At 38.4% G+C, this 19,200-nt stretch overlaps 1 protein-coding gene and 3 non-coding genes across 4 annotated transcripts; 3 read left to right on the top strand and 1 right to left on the bottom strand.

The window, feature by feature from the left end:
* Positions 1-9,050: 9,050 nt before the first annotated feature.
* On the bottom strand, positions 9,051-9,121 carry TRNAS-GGA (transfer RNA serine (anticodon GGA)). Its single transcript has one exon. It is a non-coding gene; the product is annotated as a tRNA-Ser (tRNA).
* A 200-nt stretch (positions 9,122-9,321) lies between these two features.
* TRNAS-GGA (transfer RNA serine (anticodon GGA)) lies at positions 9,322-9,392 on the top strand. The gene has a single exon. It is a non-coding gene; the product is annotated as a tRNA-Ser (tRNA).
* Positions 9,393-9,592: 200 nt separating this feature from the next.
* On the top strand, positions 9,593-9,663 carry TRNAS-GGA (transfer RNA serine (anticodon GGA)). The gene has a single exon. It is a non-coding gene; the product is annotated as a tRNA-Ser (tRNA).
* Positions 9,664-14,755: 5,092 nt separating this feature from the next.
* On the top strand, positions 14,756-18,345 carry LOC145985006 (tumor necrosis factor alpha-induced protein 8-like protein). The gene is made up of 3 exons (XM_083118496.1): positions 14,756-14,778; positions 14,892-15,043; positions 16,795-18,345. The coding sequence occupies exons 2-3, from the start codon at positions 14,894-14,896 to the stop codon at positions 17,209-17,211; spliced, it is 567 nt and encodes a 188-aa protein (XP_082974622.1). The 5' UTR covers positions 14,756-14,778; positions 14,892-14,893; the 3' UTR covers positions 17,212-18,345.
* The last annotated feature ends 855 nt before the right edge of the window (positions 18,346-19,200 follow it).

The following is a 19,200-nucleotide window of genomic DNA, read 5'->3' on the forward strand; positions in this document are numbered from 1 at the left end:
ATGTCACACGATCAAATACTGGACCTTAGATTTTTAAGTTTAAAAAATCAGATGAAGTTATCCCCAACTTCCCACTACCGTTCATTTATATTGTTAATTGACAAGCAGGGTGTAACGGGTGTCGATCTCCAATGAGCACTCGAAATGTCAACGGGAAGATTATTTTATTTCTAAATGAAAAAAAAAACAGTTCTTAAATTAAAATCATTATCTTAGCGTTCAAAATGGTAAATGACAGCGTTATTTAGTATGTTCCTTAGTCCGCAAATACTGTACTATTAAACAGAACATGAACAATCATGCACACTGTAAAAGTTATCGTTTTACGCATTTCTACAACGATACCACGCCATACACACATACTATCTGAAACTCGACAGAAATAAACTCATTTTTCTACTCTGTTCGGAAAGTGAAAATATGCCACTTAACTCAATCAAATGTTGAAATGTATTCTAGCGAATACATAAATAACGAAAACTATGTCAATTAAACATTCAATAAAGTAAAACATTCTACTTCATGGCTCTTCCAAATAGTCAACTCCGCTTAAAATGAACCCTTACGAATTCAGGTAATTGGTTCATATGTCCGAAGTTCGCTAAAACCGAAAGTCCTTCCTTTAATCTGAATTGAGGTTAATGGTAACAGAGGAAATAAAATACCTTAGGCACTAGTAGTTTGACTGATACAGAGAATTTATTAAACAAAATATCTAATACAGTACAGTATCGAACAAGAAATAATTTTCTTTATAGTAAAAGCAGGGAGCCAGATTCTTAAATATTGAGCTTGATTTAAAGCACTCCACTCCACTTATTATTATTATACTTAAATCAAGAAGGTGGGCAGGCCATGTGACCCGAATGGGAGAGGAAAGAAGAGTTTACAGGATTCTTGTTGGGAAACCTGATGGTAAGAACCAGGGGAGCGCCCGCGTCATGAGAATTTTTTTGGGGGGGACAAAATTTTATAGTTTAGCTACCAATTCTACATATCTCCACACAAAAATAGGGGGATCGTTTAGTTTGATTGACTTGTTATTGATTTTTAGTTACGGTTATTATGTACAGTTTTCTTTTTTCTTTCTTTAGTCTCTCAATTTCAGCTGTAATGAAAGGTTTCGAATGTCATGCGCCTTTCGATTGTTGCCATCTCTTCCAGTAGTAAACAATGCCTAGTGTTTTCTTTGTGCTAGTTTCGAGTCGGCTCGGAACTTCCGACATGGCGGATTTCAGTTTTAGTGTTGGATGATTTCAGGCACGATTTGTTTCTTGTAGTCTTCCTGTGCTACGACTGACTGGATAATTGTAAAATACTGTCAGTTTTCGATGTCTAAAGCTTACGAAAAACTTGGAAAATTTATTTTTTAAAAAATGAAATCAAATTATCAACATCCAAACTACATTTGTGCGTGTATGTGTGTGTGTGTGTGTGTGTGGAGGGGGGGATGAACATTTATTTTGGGAGGATTTTGATGAACAACTTTGGGGGGGATGGGCGGGCACCCCTGGTAAGAGTCCAGTATGAATGAAAAGACGAAGATGGAGGAACAACGTTGAGATGGACCTAAAGGAAATCAGTAAGGATGGAAAAGATTGGATTGATCTTGCCCAGGATAGGGACAATTGAAGGGCTTGTGTTGCTGCAGTCATAAACCTTCCGGTTTAAGAAGGCTAGAGTCAGTTAGTACTGCACTTATGATTCTAACAATAACAATTTTTCATTGACACTTGGGTTTACTAAAAGTGAAGATGTAGGTTCACTTTAAATACATAACATGGTCGTCGGGAAGGGGGGGGGGGTTAAACGGGTCTTTTTTTTAAAATTTTCTTTTCTTTTTACATCATTGAATCCAAATAATGAATGGTTTCACACTTTCTAAAAATTAAGGTTTTATGTGAGAGATGACACAATATAAACTTCATGAATAAAACTTATCCATAACTTTTTAGACTTTTCTTGAACGATACAATAACTATGAACTTCGGTACACATGGGCGTCCGGAAGGGGAAAATGCAAGTCAACCAAAAATTATATATTTCACACATATAATTTCATCTCAGCCACAATGATAGGTGTTAATTATTGCGTGAATATGGTAAATTCAAATTTAAGCAATGTTCATTGAGGGAACAACACTATTATTGGGGAAAATATGCCTTGTTTGCTACCCTTGAAAAAAATACCTTCCTTGCCCCTCCCTGGGAAAAATCTTGCGGACGTCCCTATCAGTACACTAACTGTATTACATGGAAAAATAATGGACAACAGTTGTGCTGGATATTAGTATTATTGGATAGTGGTGCATAATAATGCAAGAAAATATTTATAATGAAATTCCGGATTCAAACATTATAGTCCAGTACAGTCTAACAAAAATTGCTTCAACTTGTTACAGGAAAATTCATTTCTGTTCTCAGGTGGATCTCACCGCACTACACTTTGCTTTTAATTGTACGATCATAGGATAGTACTGCTTTAATTTTGTGTGTAAGACACTATTTTCGTATTTGTATATAACTTTGATTTTCTGCCGCTAACAATGAACGTATTCCTGAGTGTACAAAGTTAGAGAAAGTACCGCTCGCCACTATGAACTGAATTATCTACATGAAATATGACTCATTCTACATAATCTGAAGTAGTGCCTCTTATCTCCACTACTATATTCCACGATTTGTAAATTATGCATAGGAAAGGCTTCTTTTGAATTTCTTAATTCATGTTGTCCCCGGTGGAACATAGGGCAACCAAAAACATCAAATAATTCTCTACGTTCAATATATACTTTTATAGGACTGCCTCTTAAACAAAAAAACAAATATTTGTGCCATGTTTGTTAATTTATTTCTCGGTACCGACTTTTCCAAGAGAAAGAACCCTGGAAAACTTGTCAAAGCTTCCAAGAAACATGTGGTTGGAAAATCCATGGGCGTTCCAATGCTACTAAAATTTGCTCAAACTGTTACGTTCTCTGGAAGTACCCATTTCACGCGCCCAGGACGTTCCAACTATAATGCCATACTAGAGTCGAGGGATGGACGATATCGGAAATTTCATATCGCGATATATCGTCTAGAAAATATCGTCGCAAGCGATACGATATTTTTTCCGTATCGTGATATCGGCGATATATCGTCTTCACGATATATATCGCAAAATATCGTGACGATATATCGCCGACACGACATATAGACAAAATATCGTGACGATATATCGCCGACACGATATACGTGGGTTGTAAATTTAAAAGTGGCAACACTGTCAGGAAGAAGTGATAACACCAGCCCCATTTAGTTGGCTGCACTTTTTTGACACTCGGTGCAGTGCAGGCATGGACGTCCGCAGGATTTTTTTGCAGGGAGGGGTGTAACGAGTGCACTCACGGTCCCCGAAATGACGTGTCAATCATACCCCGGCACGGGGCCAAACGTCGTTATGTGTACGGGAGACCGGTCGTGACTCTCGGTCCAGGTTTTCAAGTTCGGTACTGAGACGGTCGTTTATTGTCATACTATTGCGAGGCGGAGATTAATACCTTGAAATGTTACACTGTTTAGTTTACCTTTGATATGTAGATTCGAACAATCATAAAACACTAATAGCATAATATCTGATACCTGAAAAACGTCAAATAACAACACTGACGAACGGTAAAAAGTGAATATATATTGTAACAACAAAAAAATATTGCAATCAACAACTGTTTACAAAGCCTCCTCACTCTCACAACATTCACGCCATCTCTCTTTCACACTCATGAGGTATTTTTTACATGTGAAGTATGGATACAAATCATGGATCTCATCAACATACCATTCCTTTTAATTTTTAAACCTTTATGTGAATTTAGGGCATTTGTCTGCCAGCTCCTGTGCTCTTTTAAATTAACTTAAGTGCCAACCCTCGGAAAGCGGTTAACTAAGACGATTGGGTCGGCGTGGTTAAACCTTTCGTTCGAATGAACGTATGCATCGAGTCGTAACCACGGCATTATACAAGTTTCTCGGACGGGGGTATTACACACAATTACCACTATGCAACAAATAATATTATTTCACGCACACGACCTTGCAATAAAAACAACTACGCTTTCCACAATTAAAAAGAACTCATCAGTCAACTATTGACAAATTAAAATGGCGCGACGGGGCGGTCGGTTACACAAAAAATGGAGCACACTTTGACAATTTACACTAAATATTAAAGAAATGAAATGGAGCTTCTAACGCTGAATGCAGACAATTAAATTAGCACATCTGAACATGAAATAACTCCTTTTTATAACAATACCAAAAATTATCAGACGCGGGGTTAGGTTTAGGTTTTTCCTGAGTAACTTTGCGAATAAGTGAGACTTCGGCGTTAACTGTACGGTGTTGATACTAACGACGCACGTTTACATGTACATGAGACCCTCTGAAGTATACTGTACCAGACTCTGCTACATGGCGTGGTCATTCATCTCTCCTGGACGCGGGACTTGCACACGGTTCCTTTGTGGCGAAATTGTCCTCCGAGGTCGATCGCGACGAAGAATAATTGCGACGATCTGGTGTACTTGCACCTCCTTAGTACTTCGGGCGTTCCTCTTGCCACTAGCGTCGGATGTACGTGGTCACGCGCCGGTTCGGAATCTCTCTGGCGTCGTTCTGGAGTCGTCCTTCAATCTCTCCCTCTGGCTTCGATCGGCGTCGTTCTGGAGTCGTCCTTCAATCTCTCTCTCTGGTGACGGGCTTCGATTGGCGTCGTTCTGAAGACGTCCTTCGGGCTTTGGGCAGTGTTTGGCTTTGATGTCGTCTTTGGCGTTGGCTGACTGGCTTCATCGGAAGATGGCGATGCATCGTTGCGGGGTCAGGGAAGTCGACAGACTCCCTTCTCAATCTTCTTTAGCCCTCCATCCTTATGTAGTCCACGCTTGGCAAAAACAAATCACCGCGTAATCTTCACCAAAATAAGGCGCACACTGGTAACTCCCTATCTGCAAGTCGCTCACAGTACGTAAGGAAACAAAGTTCACGGACACAAAGCAATGATCACGCGAGAGAGTAGCGCGGAGATGCTCTCTCTGTGAAATCCGGGTAAAAACTGTGTCTGGAATCATAGTACTGCCTATATATAAGAGATTCGAATTCTTCCGTTGAAAAGGACGCCCTAGTGGCTTGGCTTCTGTTTCAGAGGGATGGAAATGACCTCTCTCCATTGTCTTGAAACGCGGTCAAGTGCGCGTCGTCGATCCTTGCAAGCTTGAGCTCCAGCTGGTTTTCCTGGTCATCCGTGAACATGGGTTAGAACGCCTGCTGCGACTCGAGCCCGGTAGCGGCGAAAATAATCTTTCCTTATCTCCGCGTTGGTGCAAATATGTCATGTTCTAAGCGGCGGCTGTCACTCAAGAAAAACCCCATCTCTCAACTCCCGACGTCTGGCTCGGATACAAGTTTATTCACAAAAATAAAATCAAACCTCACACTTTCATGTTTGTGCATAAAATGAATCAATAAACAAAAAATAATTTATATCGAACTGCGTTTTACATGTCACTAGATACCGTGACAGGGGTAAGTAAAGTATTTTTCCCCAGGGGGGGGGGGGGCAAACAAGTCACATTTTCCCACAAAAGAGTGTAGTTCCCTAAAAAAACATTACTTAAATTTGAATTTATGGTGTTAATGCAATAATTAACACATATTATTGTGACTAAAATGAAATTATATGTGTGAAATACATAAAGTGAGGAACTTCCTACAGTTCATTTTTGCTTATTTCCAGTTCTCTACTTTTTAGTAGTAGTTCTCTACTACTGTCAAGAGTTGACTGCTCTCGGTCGCTCCAGTAGAAGTCCAAAGACGATGGACACTGTTTTTTCTGCCGCTCGCTGAGGAACCTCGGCGGTCATCCTACAGATAAATGGGTGGGGGTGGAAGGGGCAGTGCAAGGGATTGGGGAAAGGTTACGAAGATCGGCGAGGATCTAGGAACCAGCAAGACTTTCCTCAATCAGCGATGCCAACCCGAACAAAATGTTACTAAACCAAGCACAATTTGATCTTTGTTGGCTCTTGGCACCGTTTCTAACATAATCTGCAAACTCCAATCCGTGGGAGAGGGAAATCGAATTCAAAGGAATATGTTTTCAGGAAGTAAAAAGAAAATTATGTCCAAATCTTATTTCTACTTCACCAGCGGACGTCTCAAACGAAAGGGAGTATGCCGATCCAGCGGAAAGCTTTTATACAACCATGTCACAAGCCATCATCTATCTTTTCTTCATTCTGCCCGTCAGGAGATTTTATGGTAGGAAATCGGTAGAAAGTTGGGGGTAAACAATTTTCTCAAACCTTTTTATGTTCGATGTTGAACCCATGTCGTTTGTTGCACCATTTTAAATAATTTTGGGGGGAAAATTTCCACTATGACATAACTATTAAGAATAATTAACGCAAGTTCAAAACTCTACAAAAGCAGATGCAGAATTACAATGATCCGAAAAAAAGCAATACTTTTTATTATCGTCAATCTACACGACAGGGAGGCGGAAGAAAATATAAATTCTTGCAAAATCTAAAATATCGTCAATGTTATTTTCGTCGATTTTTATAGGTTCACATTTAAATATTTCGTAGTTCAAAGTGAGGAGCAAGGGCCCCTTGCCACACCTTGAGCATGGGCCTGCAGCTAACATTCTAAATGCAATGGGTAGTACAAGCAAGACTAGTGAATGTAATTAAACCCATTTTTCAAACTTTCCTCGGTTTAATATAACTTCTTCCTACAATCCGAAAAAGACAAGAGTTGCCACTGAATACACTACTGGACTCCAAATCAACGAACTAGATGACTCATGGCCGTGTGCACGAACGAAGATCAAATTTTAAACTCGGATCGGGAAAGGATCACTGGAAAATTCCATTGCACGAAGACGGTTCAACACTTGATCGCGATCTAGGAACATCAAAACGAGTTTATCTTCTGAACGGCCATTCGCCACCGTTTTGGTGGCCGATCCTGGTTCACGATACTGACGCTTCGACTGCAGGCAGTTGTTTTTTAATATAAAAAGAGCGGAAAGTGATATCGAGGGCGTGCAAACGCTAGAGATGTTGGATGTACAATGCTGATAATTCGAGAGTTGTGTAAAGTAAACTAAAAACAGCCAAAATAATAATAATAATTTGTGGTTCGGTGGTGCAAAGTCGAAATGTTTCTAAATACTGTACTTTCTATCCCAGAACACAAAACATGTGCAAGTGCAAAGTAAATTAGAACAGAGCAATGTTACGATATTGCTACATGCTGTTGCTACACGACATGACAATATAAATATATAAGAATTAAGAAATGAAAAATTCAAATACTTACCACAATACAGTAATAATAATAATAAAATATATTTATTGAGCGGGCGAGTTTCAGCGTACGCTGTTCTCTCACGAATGCATTTCGTAAGGCATTGAAGTCCCGTAGAAGAAGGTTCCATGCTTTCTCCTTATTCTTTTGTCTTATGCCGTCAGTTCTTTTTAAGATTATTATTTGTTTACACCCTACTACATCCTTGTACTCGTCGACAAGGTTGATCAGTACATTTCTCAAATTCAGATAAGTTTGAGGCCCGAATTACTTTCTTCTCCTACGCGTTGATACTTTAACACATCACACTATTCGGTGGGGTTCTTGATTGTCATTTGTTTTAGCCAACCAATCAGGTATAGCCTTACAAATTAATCTCGGATCATTTGAACGGAATCTCTTGAACGTCGTTTTTCGTTGGTGCAATGCAAATCTTTAAACCACGTTCATTTAGAGTGGATCAATATTGATCCCGCTCATCTGAACTTCGAAATAATCGGCGTTGGTGCACTCGGCCATCGGTGTTGCACCGTGCAACCAACTAGACGCTTCGTTGCAAAGAGAGTCAAAGCGAGTCGAAAAGTGCAGCGAACTAGACGGGGCTATTGTGTATGTGTTATGAGACAGTGAGCCAGTGGCGTAGCGGCCCGAGGTGTAGGGGGCCCCGCAATGTTATCTCTCTGTGTGCTCCTGAAATTGTACGTACATAATCGAAAAAATTCAACACATAGTGTCGCTTATTTAAAAAAAATATTTGCGAATCAGAAATCTGGTTCCCATTAACATATCATATGATGACGTCTGCAATAATAAGCAGTGGCGTATTGTCTCAGCCAGAGGGGCCCTGGCATATGGGTGTCATCCGAAATGCAGAATTACAAAGGCTGTCGCAGAGAAGGTGAGACAGATTTTTTCCTGGCTTGGCAACACTGCCTATGGTTTCGTCACTAGTCGCGTCGTGTAGGATGACTCATTCTGTTTCCGTAGAAAGTTGTCACATGTTGCGAAACCACGTTAGTGAGCAGCTGTGTTGATTTACGCGGAACGTGTTTCGTTTACCCCTCCAGGTTTTTGTGTATAACATTGCTTTTTGCGATGAGTATTCAAGATGAACAGCGACATTCCATAAAATTTTGTTGGCGTTTAGGGGAAAGTGCTGCGGAAACAAATGCAATTTTCAACAGGCATATGCCGATCAAGACAGACTGAGTAGAGCCACAGTATTACCAAGGAGTCATTGAGACTCTGCGCCAGCACGTAGCAAAAAAGAGGCCGCATTTGAAGAACTCCTTCATATTGTACCACGATAACGCATGCGCGCATACCGCGCGGGCTTTTCAGGATTACGCAACAAAGAGAAAAATAGAAATTTTCCCGCATCCAGCATACAGCCTGGACCTTGCACCCTGCGACTTTTGGCTATTTCCACTTTTAAAGGCCGCTTTACGTGGTCGTCATTTCATGACTAACAAAGAAGTGATCACCGCAGCGCAAGTTTTCTTCAGTTCGCTACCTGATGACGAATTTTCAAAGACATTCCCAAAGTGGCAGGAGCGTATGGACGCTTGCTTAGCTGTCAATGGTGCCTATTTTGCAAATGATGTACGTCTACTCGATATGGTTGATTCTGAACAAAAATTTTGTGCATTAAATTAGGCGCACACAGGAGTTGTACTATGTAGATTTTCAGCGAAAAATGCAGGCTCGACCAGGACTCGAACCCGGGTCTCTGGCAATCCGTGCCATTGCTCTACCACTGAGCTACCGAGCCGGCCTGGCTTCCCCTGCATTTTCGCTGGCGCTGTTTTACCTGTGTGAAATCGTCTCTGCAAGTGCTACTGCAACGGGATCTGTTGCCTTTGAAACACTATAGACGACGTCAAAGGCAACAGATCCCGTTGCAGTAGCACTTGCAGAGACGATTTCACACAGGTAAAACAGCGCCAGCGAAAATGCAGGGGAAGCCAGGCCGGCTCGGTAGCTCAGTGGTAGAGCAATGGCACGGATTGCCAGAGACCCGGGTTCGAGTCCTGGTCGAGCCTGCATTTTTCGCTGAAAATCTACATAGTACAACTCCTGTGTGCGCCTAATTTAATGGATTGACATCTCTACGCTGGGAGGAACCAGGCAACGTCGACGTCTATAGTGTTTCAAAGGCAACAGATCCCGTTGCAGTAGCACTTGCAGAGACGATTTCACACAGGTAAAACAGCGCCAGCGAAAATGCAGGGGAAGCCAGGCCGGCTCGGTAGCTCAGTGGTAGAGCAATGGCACGGATTGCCAGAGACCCGGGTTCGAGTCCTGGTCGAGCCTGCATTTTTCGCTGAAAATCTACAAAAATTTTGTGGTTTGTAATTTTTTTGTTTCATTTTAATGATTCTTGGAGGGGTCCATGTACATGCTTGTCTTTTAACTGCTACGCAGTCACAACTTTTTGACATATTGCGCTCATTTTGGTCTCAATCGGCAGCTAATGAACCAAATTTTCACCCTAGTACATTTGCTAGCCAATGGAGGTCGCTGTTTTCCTATACAGGAATTAGTCTTACCTTCTCTGCGACAGCCTTTGTAACTTAATTCCTCAAAGATGGCAATGGATAGGAAAATTCTCTCATCTCATACCTTTATAGCTACGCAGTTTATCATAAACATAGTGTAGTGTAGGACAGTTATGAATCCAGTAGAGAGATTCAGTTGCTCAACCAGTCGATGCCTTATTGCTACACAATACGTAAACAAACAAACTTGATAATTCATGCCTTTTTTTACCAGTAATATTAGTTTTACTCATGATATTTAAAATGTAACTTCCCACCAAATTTTTTTCAAAGGGGCCCCAAGCCTCAATATGAAATTGAAATAAGATCTGAGATAAATTTCCCACATTGTCCACGCCTGTTACGTTTTACTTGAAAGGGGCCCAAAACCTCAGGAGGTGGAGCCCAGGGACAATTATCCCTTTGCCCTTATGTCCAGTAGCCCCTACATATACAGTGGATGCAGTGCTCGAAGTGAAAATTCCTAGTGGCGAATTTCCTTGTTCGGGTTAGGGGAAGAGGATGCTTATGCAAATTTTCCACGTGGGGGGTTGCTTCATGATTTTTTTCTTAGCTGGGGGAATAGCATCCCCCATGTCCCTTATACTCCCCCTGCCACCTCACACACACACTCTTCGAGCACTGATGATCTATTAACAAAATGGTTCTTGTTTCATGAAAAGTCTTTAATAAATATCAGTAGTCTATCGAAAAGAAATGACATGGTTAAAATTATGAATTATAATATTGAGGTCCACTAACACCAATATGAAATAGTGCCCGTGCAGCAACAACCTTTCTTTCCAATCAGCATTTCAATGGATGACACATTTTCAGTGAATAAAGTCCCATCACCGCTTTATTATCTATCTCTCAAGACTGGAGTCCGCTGCTATTTCTTCGTAGCAGATTGAAATTTACCTTTTGATGATAAGTCACTCTCTATCCAAAATCTACAGGTCCAGTTCAACCCCAATGACTGAAATGCTAAGTTGGTTTGAGTATATAACACTATTAATATTATAAGGCTAATGTGAGCGACTCTTACGTTGAATCTTGGCCTTGCGTAGCCAGGGGATGGCTTTGGGGCTGTAGGTGCATCCACCTCAAAGTCCAAAAGAGAAGTGTTTAGTACCCTTTAAATAATTTCCCCAAACAGTATTTTTTTAATGTATGTATTATGTAACCTAATTTGTAAAAAATGTTTCGAAAAAAGAATACAAAGGATCACCATCAAAATATTTGGCTGTGTGAAGCCTCCCCACTCCAAAAAAAAAAAAAAAAGAATCCTGGCTGTGCCACTGCGTTGAAGTAAGAGCAAATATTTCTAATTTCTTCTTCCAGTTATTTAACAGAGATTCAGACATTCCTTATTTAGTTCTGAGAAACTACCACAGATATATATCCTGAGTCAATGACAAAAAATGGGAATGCAGAGTATTTGCGGTAAAAGTTAATATATTTTACAACTGAGGGGCGCTAGCTAACCATTGTGCATCCACCCCACTCTGGCATCTTCTCGACATTTTTTTTTCACTAAGGGGCCCCCAATATTTTACTTGCAGGGGGCCCCCAGAGAACTGCACTACGCCACTGCAGTGAGCATTGTCAGTTGTTGGAGTACCATAAGTGGTCGGTACAGGGAGTGCTGTTGTGTATGTACGAGGTTGAAATGAACACCATTTTTAAGTACTGCTTTAAAACACGTTTGCCAAGGTGAAACAGCAATTTTGGATCAAAATCCAGGTGGCATGTGGCAAAAATCCACGAGATTGTCATCAATACTTGCCTGTACAAAGCCTGTAGCAACAATACCTAGTCGTATTTAATTGTTGCACAATGAGTAAGTGAATTTCTTCAGGAGATTGGGATGTGTCAGTGAGAACATGAGGAAAATTGCATAATGCTGGGTTCCCCATATTGTCACAATTGTGCAACAATCAAATACGGCTAGGTATTGTTGCTACAGGCTTCATGTAAGTATTGATGACATACTCGTGCATTTTTGCCACGGGCCACTTGGATTTTGATCCAAAATTGCTGTTTTACCTTGGCAAACGTGTTTTAGAGCAGTACTTAAAAATGGTGTTCATTTCAACCTCGTACATACACAACAGCACTCCCTGCACCGACCACTTTTCGTACTCCACACATCGACATGGGCCCCAACTGACAATGCTCACATTCTCATAACACATACATGGTGTTATCACCTCTTCCTGACAGTGTTGCAACTTTTAAATTTACAACCCACACATATCGCCAAAATATCGTGACGATATATCATCTAGTTAATATCACCTGGGTGTTATGTTTTCAATATCGCGATATATCACCCAACACTACTTGAGTCCCTACAAAGTTGAGTTCCTTTTACTACTCAACTATTGACATAAACAGGGTGATGGCTCGGGCGTTCCGGTTCGTGAATATCAGGGACCTTCCCGTTCAGTCTCGTCAGAAATGGCAACGGACCGTTACAGTTCGTTATTTATTTTTTAGATATTTCACTACATTTTCTTTTTCAGTGTGAACAAAATTGTTAATACTCATTAATAGTACATCTTATAGCATCCATACATGCTTCCCCTATATAAGAAAATGAGTTGTTGCTGCAAGGGGCAGAGTATGTTGCCTAAGTTGCAGGCAAGTATGGAGCACTGGAACTGCAACCAGCACACCATGTGCAGTATTACATTTTTCTTGAATTTCCTTTTTTCAAAGCTTTTCTGTCATCCTTTCCCAACAGTAAAATTTCAAGTCAGTTAAATAAAAAATCCAATCCTAGATCACTCGCAAAATAATAATACTGAAATATCTTTCACTTGCACAAATTAATTCTTAAATAAGTATTATTAACAAAAAGTATTGAGGATATGTACATTTAAATTTTTAAAAAAATCCTATTTTGGAAGAGCTGAGAGCTGACTGCCATTCACAATTTCCGTCTGATTAAATTTTAAAATAAGAAAATCCAGAAGCCACTTGTCCAATATAGTTTGTATTATTTGATGTTTATGTAAATATTTTATTATTATCTACTATTAATTTCGATCCCCGGCCGGTTCAAATCCGGGAATTTTTCTAACGTTGGAAGCGGCCCCGGCGCCCACCCAGCGTCGAATAACATGGGTACCTGGGGGAAACCCTGGGGGGTAAAGGTGGTCAGGGGCGTGATGCTGATCACATCCCCCCCCCACTCACGACCGGATCAAGAAAGTGTGGGGCGTTACCCCCACACCCCCTATACGCCTTCATGGCGTGGTGCTAAGCACAGGGGAGCACTTTTACTATTAACTTCAATGCAGCATGTAATTTCACTTATCGTTAATCTTGTAGCTGTAGTAATCAGAGACAAAAAATACATCACCATATTAATGAAAGTAAAGCATTCCGTTTCATGAAAATTTCAATTTTGAGCCATGAACAGGGTGTTTCAAAAGTCAATCGCAACTTTGAGTGCTTATGATGACATATAAACTTCATAGTTACACTAGGTTTTCTGTATTATAACGCCTCATCCATTGAGAAATTTTGCATACTTTAGATCTCCAGTTTATTCCACACAAGAAATAGAAAATAATTAATGGCTCAAACCAGAGTAATTATAAGCATGGTGTCGCCAGAAATTTTTGTGGGAAAGGGTCAAGCAATTGATAAAACTTGAATAGTATAAATAATAAAATAATTATTATTATTATGCATATGATTATTATAAAATAATAACTATTATAAAGTAATAAAAACAAACTAAATCTATTCCATTTATTATTATATTCTTAGGAAGACTTTTGTAGTAGAGCCACCAAATGAGTGAATATCGAGCACACCTGTTTTTCTGTATTATTTCTACATTTAAGACAGCTAGTGTACTGAAATGCGTAGTTATTCTATTTTGTTATTAACATTTACACATCTTGTTAAAAAAAATCTTTAAAAGTTAGGAAAATATTAACCATAGTGTATTTTTGTAATTTGTGTAATTTTTGGAATTCTGAAAACTGTAATACCATTTATTATTTGGTTTAAATGTCAGATGAAACAAACAATAATAACTAACTGTTCTGTTAACAAGAAAAATAGCAAGCTGCCTTTTTTTCCTTGGGTAATTTGAAAAGAAGGATGGCAATTTCTAGAGAGGGGTCGGCAGATCTATTCAACTCCCCCATCCCTCTTGAAGCCCATGGTCGCAAACAACATATAGCAAATATGGCAGCCACTTCTTGGGACATAGATATATGTAGTAACTTAAATGTAGCAAAAAATAGTATATAATTTCAGAGGATGCTGTTGAATAGTTGGTTAATGTACAGATTTGTGGTTGACGTCACAGGTTTGTCAGAGGTTCAATCCCCACCATTTGAAAAAAATTAATTTGTTCACCTGAAGCAAGTGAAAAGGTACTGTCTCAAAATGTTGTTTAGAAAAGTTAAAATAAAACACAGGCAATGGATAATGTACAATTAACATTGCATGCTTACCCAGACCATTGACACTGATTCAATACTAAATGATATAACTACTACACATTTAGAATCCCAACTTCAGAGAGTGCTAATGTCATTAATGCCACACTATCTGTAATGTTGGAGAGGAGGCCAATGAAATGTTTATATAAAGTAATCGCAGATATTGAAGTTTCAGTGAACTGCATTTATAATGTACCAAATATCATAAATGTGTGTCAATTACTTTCTCCTACTGTTCATTTTCTATCCGTTACAGCCAAACATGTCAAATGAGCAACCTGAAATCCCCACAACTTCGGGGGTTTTGGTGAGTTGCAATAAAACCTGCCTGGGAAAAAAAGAAGTCGGCCAGCATGGACCGAACTTACTATTTAAAGCTGTACAATGTATGAGAGTAATTAAGCAGTGGTCCTTCCATTCAGGTATAATATACTATCCTTTCTTTAATGTCGCATTAAAAGGAAAATGAAGTTTGTGAGATTGATGTTAACTTTATTGTGCAACATAAACCTTTTTTAATTGGTTCCATTTTCAGCCATGTCTGAAGATTTTAAAGCCAGTGACATAGGCATCTGGGCCCAGAAGATGCTACTTAACAAAGCTGCAACGAAAGACATTGCCAAAATTTTTGTCAACAAGACCCTGGGAAACCTATTGGACAACTTGCACAATCTTATAAAAGCATATGTAAGTATGATTTTTATATAAAGAAAATTATACACTTGTGATTATATTACTTCCAAATTCTATTCTACAATAACTTCAATGTGTCCTTGGAAAGTTCCCTTAAAAGTTCAAGTTCTTTCTTTCCTAAAAGGTAATTTATTAAACTTCAAAAAAAGCTAATTTATTCCTCTTATCTTACTAGATGCTTATCTCTGGTTCTGCCAATAAAAACTGCATGTAGACCATATATGAGTCACATGCAGATGACAAATTCCCAGAATCAGTGTATTTCAGGTTTTACAAACACAAAATGTGGCACATTACTAAGCTTTCAACCCACACTTTATTTCCCAATCTTGAGGTTCAGTGCACTCTGTACTCATCTCTTATTTTGTCTAGGGAAGTGCCTACGGAAGTGCACTGTGAAAATTTTTAGGGGGTGTTAGGACATGTGGAGCCCTTTTTCTGGATGCAAGACTGAAGTGCAGACCCATAGACTCAGAACATCAGCTGCTACTACGTGAGGTATTTAAAATGTAACTTCCCACAAATATTTTCAAGGGGCCCCAAGCCTTTTTCATTTCTAAATAAGAGCCAAGATAAATTTCCACATTGTTAACACCTGTGATGTGTTACATGTTATTCTCGATTTTTAGCAGCAAGGTTAATTTTTCTTTTAACTGTTAAAATCTTCAAAGAGACCAACAAATTCAGTAGGAAATTGCATCCTTGCGCAAAGGGCCAGTATGCACCTGAAGTCATGCATTCTACATCACTCTTCTGTGGAAGCAGGGTATCCTATACATGTTAAATATCACCATTATTTTCGGGGTTTTTGTGAAGTTCATTTTTAAGGTTCGTGGGCATTTCTGTCGAATCAGTTATTATTTTGAAGTGTGTCACGAGTGTCTTGATTGTGATCTATTTTCCTTAGAGATCTTGTTTCATGAAAATGCCTAAGAAATGTATGTTCGGTGGTATATTGAAAAGAAATGGCATCATTAAAATTATAATAATATCTAGGTCCACTCACTTTGAAAGTAAATTTCGTGTAAGTGTAGCAACAACTTTTTGAGGGTCAAATCCTTCCAACCTGCTTTTCAATGAGTGACATGTGATCACTGAATTGAGTCCCATTGCTCATCTATTTATTTCTAGCAGATTCCAACTTGTGATCAAAGATCTCCTGCTTAGCCAAATTGTTAGGGTTCTTATCTTTTTATGTGAACAACACCAAGTCAAGTGGGAGCTCCAAATTTTCAATGTTGACGCAGCTTCATGAGGACAATTGGGGTATACTAGTAGGAAATAATAGCAGATTACACTGTAGAGAGGGATCGTGCAGCAGTGGGAATCAAGCACTGACCATGCTTCACTGAACAAATTGCCAGCCAGGAGAGCTTAGAACCATTATAATTTCTTCCAATAATAATGTGTTTATAATAAGCAATGATCCATCTTTGTGATCATCTTTACATGGTCAAACAGACAAATATTTCATTCTGCTGGCAATGTGTTGGTCTACTTTTGATAGGGTTCGGCTCATTTTGTACACTTGTACTCGTTTTTGTCCGCTTGACACACACAAATACGGTTCCCCCTGAGCCTAATCTGTTTCTATCAAGATCAAATGTACATAGCGTAATTCCCTATACATTTTATAGGAGGGTTGTTAAGCTACTTTTGGCTCACCCTGTATTTTATTTCAATTTTATATGTATATCTGCATACACCCACATGCACCTCTGAACAAAATACTGTTTTACTTTCAGTCAAGAAGTGAGAGTAAAGCTGACGAGGTGGTGAACAGCATCATCATGATTGGAGTTAAACTTGGGATTTTGTACAGCAAGGAGGAGTTCTCTGAAGACGAAGCAAAGTCCCTGGAACGTTTCTTGCGCAAATTCCGAACTGTGGCGAAGATCATTGTCAAATTCCACGACTATTCCACGTTTGACCAAAACTACTTCTTGCAACACCTCAATGAATGCCATGCACATCTCAAAAGGTCAGTTGAAAACCACCGACTTGATCAAACAGACGATACTGTTGCCAGGATAGATATGATATTTGAATTCTTCAGCAATCCACAATTCCTTGATGCGATGTTTGACAGTAATTCAGAACATCGGGAACTTGTGGGTCATATTGCCAATGACATGAGAAGGGTATTGGAAGAAACAAGGTAGACTGCTATATTCTAGGTATATTTAGTTATTCTGCTTAAGAACGTTTGTTTTATGTATTTTTATAACTATGTGCACAGGTCTACATTTGGAACATATTACTACCATAGGACCAAATATTATAAAGTATGTGCTATGCTGTTCACACTGCAGCAAGTATGGATTAATATTGTGCAATGGTATAGCCAGGCATGGGCCCCTTGCAAATGTTTGCAAAATTACACTGATCAACAATGAAATTTTTACAGAAAAAAGAGAAATATTTTGTCTATAGATTTTCAGCTGATAAATAAAATGGCGAACTTTGTTGCTTGACATTAAAATTGATTGATTCATGCAATACCAGGAAACGTTGCTGAAATCACATGTAAATGTTCTCCTACAATCTACATGTAAACTTAATTTGCACAACTGCAATAACACATTTCATATTTTACAATTTCCACTACATTTTTACACATGCTCTGTAAAAAGCATTATGAAAATCAAATTCAGTAATATTCTGATAAAAGCAGTATTTTATGAATCCATACATAGTGATGGGTACATTGTAGGTTACTTCAGTACCTTTTACCCTTAAAAATTTTCCAACACATTATTTATTAAAGGTTGGACCCCTCCCAAAAGGAAATACTGACTACACCCCCTAACTCTACATAGTACTTAATTTAATGTTCACTTTTTCAATTAAAATTTAAGTCAGTTTAGTTCTGGCAAGTACATCTACATTTTCCAATATCTGATAGCTCTTACCTTTTGTTTCCAACACACACATGACTATTATTTTATTAATGGTTTATTCTGCATATGTTCAATGTTTGTAACAACTAATTGAAGCAGAAGAAATACTCTGGATTAAGATTCAAATTTTGTACAAAATTTAAAACAATTTGTAAATTCATAATTGGAAATTTGCAGTCCTTAGCAGGTGGATGGGGTAATACAACAGCCTACATGAAGAAGAGGAATAAAAACTCAAAATTTGTAGTGCTTGTAACAGTCGTACTAAACTACACGCTTACTTCTTTAAAACTAGCATCAAGGTTCACAAGGGCAATTAAAACAATAAAATGGATTCATGAATCTTGATTGCAAGTAATATAATTTGATGACATTGCCTGGTCAAACACTGAAAAATTAATTTTTGCAAATGCAGTTTGAAAAATGTACCTAAAGTGCATATTAGTGAACGTAATCTGCAACATTATGAGAACTGAAGACCTGTGCACATAACCAAGTGTTATCTATAGGGGAATCATTTAATATTCACTATCATGCTATTTTTTAATTAGTTACAAATAATGTAGTGGATCATAGAAGACAGTGGAAGACATGGCCTGGGATTAGAACATAATGGATGTCCTACAATTTGAAAATATGGTCACTATTATCAGTTCATTATATTTATATTCATTTCCAACAGATATTTGTGTATTTTGTTTATACATTCAAACACCAGCTGTATTGACATGAAACTCCATATTTTGAAACAACGAAGTCATTTGTATGACAATACCATAGTTAAATTGCCCAAGTATCAAGTTTCAGAATAAAACACATATTTTTTTTCATTTTGTGGCTGTGTTTCATGTTATACTGTACAAGTACAGAAGTCACTTAGAAATTTATCTTTCTTACCACAGTCATGGTAAAATATTAGTTCACATAATTATTCATACTAATTGCAATGTTTAAAAAAAAAAACATTTGGTAAATCAGTAGTAAAAGCAAACTTACAAAGTAAACTTTCAAGTATTATCAGAATCTAATTTCCAGCTTCAAGATGCTAGATCCTATATTTTACCATATTAAAAGTTCTCTTTGATCTGTATGTGTATACATATATATAATAATAATTGAACTCAGATTTAGCTAGTCTTGAAATGGTGATGGGAGTTTTTAAAAATAATTGTGAATTTCTTTAATTATACTGAGATATTAGAATTATATTTACAAATATTGATTAAAAATTTTTATACTTCAGTAATTATG

This window comes from Lepisma saccharinum, chromosome 3 (genome assembly GCF_977018435.1).
Source record: "Lepisma saccharinum chromosome 3, izLepSacc3.1, whole genome shotgun sequence".
Taxonomy (NCBI): Eukaryota; Metazoa; Arthropoda; class Insecta; order Zygentoma; family Lepismatidae; genus Lepisma; species Lepisma saccharinum.